Source organism: Opisthorchis viverrini, assembly GCF_000715545.1.
Source record: "Opisthorchis viverrini unplaced genomic scaffold opera_v5_89, whole genome shotgun sequence".
Taxonomy (NCBI): domain Eukaryota; kingdom Metazoa; phylum Platyhelminthes; class Trematoda; order Opisthorchiida; family Opisthorchiidae; genus Opisthorchis; species Opisthorchis viverrini.
In genome coordinates, this window is record NW_008751744.1 from 378,669 (window position 1) to 382,821 (window position 4,153).

Consider the following 4,153-nt stretch of genomic DNA (forward strand, 5'->3'; position numbering starts at 1 on the left):
GTCCGTGAGAGGGCGAGAAGCGTCGAGCTGAAGGTGCTCGATCCGGATTGGCTGGCATTCTGACCAATCAGAGTATGCCCTCCTTTGGTCCGTGTCCTGCACGTGACACGTCCATCCAAACGATGTGATGTTCGGTTAGTAGGAGAGGCTGGCCTCCGTACACCGATCCAATACTGTCTGGGCTGTCGCCTCCCCAACTCGAAACGTTCCATGGGCTAGACGAGGCTGCATGATCCAGTGATCCGTACAGCGTTTTTTGCGGATAACTACTGTATTTCCGAATTCGGAGGTGGGATCCCATCTAAGAACCACAGCAGTTACCTCGCCGTTAAATCGCTTTGGCCTGATGTAAATGCTCCTAAAACACATCTTTTGCGAATTTGCCAGAGGTTTGCAACGATGGATACCCTGTGCAGAATAGACTTAATTGCCGTGTAATATTGCTTTATGAAGGCCTTTGCTCCCCCGGCAGGCAAGCGTTCCCTTCTGTCACCTATACAAACGCCTTTGGATCAATCACAACCTGCTCGTGGACACCAAGTTCGCAGCGCATCGAGCTGAAGTACTGGTGGAACACCTTGGGATGTCTTAAACGTCTCACTTGCAATGCCTGCACAAGCTGCCTTGAATTCTGTGATCAAATCGAATCTCATAAGTGAATCAAAGTCAGTGAAACTCGGTGCGCTTTGATGCTACGTTGGAATGGACCAAGTCAGCTAAATGGGCGAAGCAACTTACTAACTATCGATTGAATAATAGAGGCCGAATTAGGATAACCGAAATTCCGCTACCGTGACAGTTTTAAGATAAGTTCGGAAAACTGTAATCTTGATTTCAGATCTTCAGAAAATCTCACACCTGACTGAATGGCCTGGCGAACTGCCGGCAGCATAAGCTTTTGCGATTCAACGCATCCGCATTCCCGAACGTAAGCACCTTATTAAAAAAAGTTTGTACGCTGTCGAGCCCAACCACAACCAACTGGACCTGTGTCACTTGTGGACACACATACCTGAGCAGAATCAGACTCGGCCAGTCATTTACCTCCCACCCTAAACCACCAGGGCAGCACCGGTCAGCCGTTAGGTACCCCTTCCCCCGATTCTAGCCAGCTGATTTCCAATCGTAACCTGTCTGACTCTGTCGTCATACGTTGAGGTGATAGGACAGGTGTAACAGCGAGCACTACTGAGCAGTATCTGTTCAGAGCAATTTGACTGATGTCCGAGTTGGACACTGTTGAGTCGTTCGACTGCGTTTGCTCATTTGTGTTATATATTCGAACGACGTTCGGGAATACCAGAAGATTTCCGCCCTCGAAAATCAATTAGCCGGGTTCTTTTTCCTCGGTGCGTGTCCGTCCAAGGGGTCGTATTTCTGCGGCGAAATGGAAACAAACTGTATTTACTATTCGTCTAGCTGACGCCAGAAAGCCATACGTAGAGGCATCTAGCCAGTTTCAACGCGATCTTGAAACCAAATGAATCGTTCTGGCGTTAAAACCCTTAATACATAGTGACAACCACCTTAGAAGAGCTGCTCGATAGCGTGTGTGGTTAAGGTGACGAGTGAATTGTTAAAAACCGCACACTTCTGGTGCTCAGCCTTTACATATAACAACGCTGCCTATTTCTGTCCCAGCACATGTGAACGTTTACTACTCAGAACACGAGCCCACCGAGTGGCCAGTCGTAATCAAACTTTCATGAGTGCAAGTACAACATTGTTCTACGCCTACATGCTGGCATACCATGACTCCTTGACACTCGAACTGTAACAAAGCGAAACTCCTCAAACTGAGCAAGCAATTCAACCGTAATTTCTGTTGCAAGCCCATTGTGTTTTCGTTATCTACTTCGCTTTATTTTACGTGTCACATAAACCTGACCCGGTTGGTGCACATTTCATGGGCTGATTGCTATTTCTGCATCTTGCTCCGCCCATCTTCGTCTCACCTCAGATTTAGCAGCCTACACAGCTGATTCCGCTTGGTTTGCTACAAGTGCAGATCTAGGACTTAGTACTCACCATTCCTTATTGTCCTGAGACTCAGGATACAAAGCACAACGGTGAGTATAACTGACCAGCGTAAGTCACGTGACGGGTATAGGTTATTCACTGTCACTTTAGAACTGAACGTACAGCTTCATCGGTGGAGTTTTCTTCTGATGGAACTAGATCGTCAGACCTACCTCTCGTGTGATCTACCAGTTCCTTGGCAGCTGTGGCGATGCTATGACACTGGTAGGACGGATATATATTGAGCGGAGTATGCATTCGGATCATCGTTAGGACGCCAGCTTTCGGGCCAAGGTTAACTCACGATCATACATTATCCACAGCCGGTCATCTTTTAGGCACAAGCCTTCAGTTTGATCTAGAAAACCTGTTTTTAGTATTTTGTTGCTTCGCACAACCTCCCTAGTTTACATCGCAGGTGAAGCTTCTCTGATCGAATCGCGCCAACCCGGACTATGTGTACAAAGACTAAAGTCTAGTGAAACATGCCTAATTGTTCTAAAGGGGGCCTATCTAACACCGTATTATATGATATGTGGCTTAATCTCATCATCTGATTCCTTGGCCAACACTTGAAACGTCGTCAATAGCATTTTTAGATCATCCAGTAGGCAATAGTCAGTTGTTTATCGACTTACTCTATATTTATGACCATTTCATCTGTTAGCCTTCCCTTTTCTCTGTTCCAACTATCTCAGGAACACATTCGTGAAGCCGAGTCACGCATGGAGTTGGCCAAACATTACGGTATTCCTTATCCGCGATTATCCAATGTTCCTCCGCATACATTAGCCGCCCAAGTCCATCGGAAGGACAAACAACATTCGCCTGACTCTACTCATGTATCCCGTCGCACAGAACGTAACCTTCGAGATTCTCTACCCTCCTACCTTCGATCTTACAGAGGGACGAGAAATTCACAGTAGTTCGACTTCTTTGTATTAGTCAGTCCCTTTTCACTGTTTTTCTATCCATCAACTTTGATGTGCTGTAATCAGCTTGTTCGGAAAATCACACTATTTCTCGGGTACATGGATTGTTTGCAATCGTTACTACCGCATTATCTCATTCTAATAGTCCCACAGACAGATCAGAATATTGACACAAAATAACTGAAAACAGTCACGTGACGTGAGGATTCCTTCCTTTTTTTCATGCTTGTCATTCCACTTGTGGGAATTCCACATGAACTTAATCATTCGTAGCTATGTACGAAGATGAATGAGAAAACTGTGAACATTTTTATAAAGGAAACTACTCACAAGGTTACTGAAAACTCTTTGAAGAGTTTTCAGCAACCTTGTGAGTAGTTTTCCTTATGAAAATATACTGCGATATCTCGAATATCGTGCCAACTGAAACATGAGGCGGCCTGTGTGTAGCACATTCAATTGTAGAATATCATTAACGAGAGATTCAGTTCAGTCTCTCGTGAAAACCAAATTGATTTGAAACTGAGTGTATTTCTCGAAAACTGTGAACATTGTTTACAGGAATGCAACCGTGAGGACCACTTGTACAAAAATGGCGCTGTGTTCAGTTTACGTGAAAACTCTGTTTCTGGGCAAAGATCAAAATGACCAAACCAGTTGTGGCCATCAGAGATTATTTGTTACATACACCCTGCCATTGATTTGAAATTGATTTCAGTGGGGAAAATTCAGAATTTCTATGATAGACTGCGCGTAGATCAATATAAAAAGAAAACGCATGACTACGGTTGGTTGTTGACGCTGCCATTGTCCTACACTGCAGGAATCTCTCCGCTGAAGAATGTTCACGACGGGATTCTTCGTTAGCTACGGCCTCAGTCACAAGACATTGCAATCTACGGGAGTGAATACGTTACCAACCTTTAAACATTGCTTGCAAAAGGTTGTCACACATGAAAACGGGATCGATTTTATGAATCAAAATTTCAGGGCGTATACCTGAAAGTGCCTACATGATTGTCACAATGGGCTGGTACTCGTCTGTTATTTCGGTTGTCACCCTGGACTACTCGGATGAGCCCTGTGGCACAGGGTATGAAGTGCCGTATGTCTAGTGTTAACTCGAAAGGACTGGACCGAACGAGGCAGGTCTGTGTGACGGACTGATGGCCTATAATTCCACAATCGTATGGGGACAGCTA

General features: G+C 45.1%; 1 protein-coding gene across 1 annotated transcript in view; it reads left to right on the top strand.

The window, feature by feature from the left end:
• Nucleotides 1-3,093, top strand: part of T265_04963 (hypothetical protein) — a gene marked incomplete at both ends in the record, with an annotated part of 10,991 nt that extends 7,898 nt beyond the window's left edge. Inside the window, one exon of the mRNA XM_009169840.1 lies at nucleotides 2,718-3,093. Coding sequence (XP_009168104.1) covers nucleotides 2,718-2,945 — 228 coding nt within the window. The remainder of the gene's footprint in view (nucleotides 1-2,717) is intronic.
• Between the last annotated feature and the right edge of the window lie 1,060 nt (nucleotides 3,094-4,153).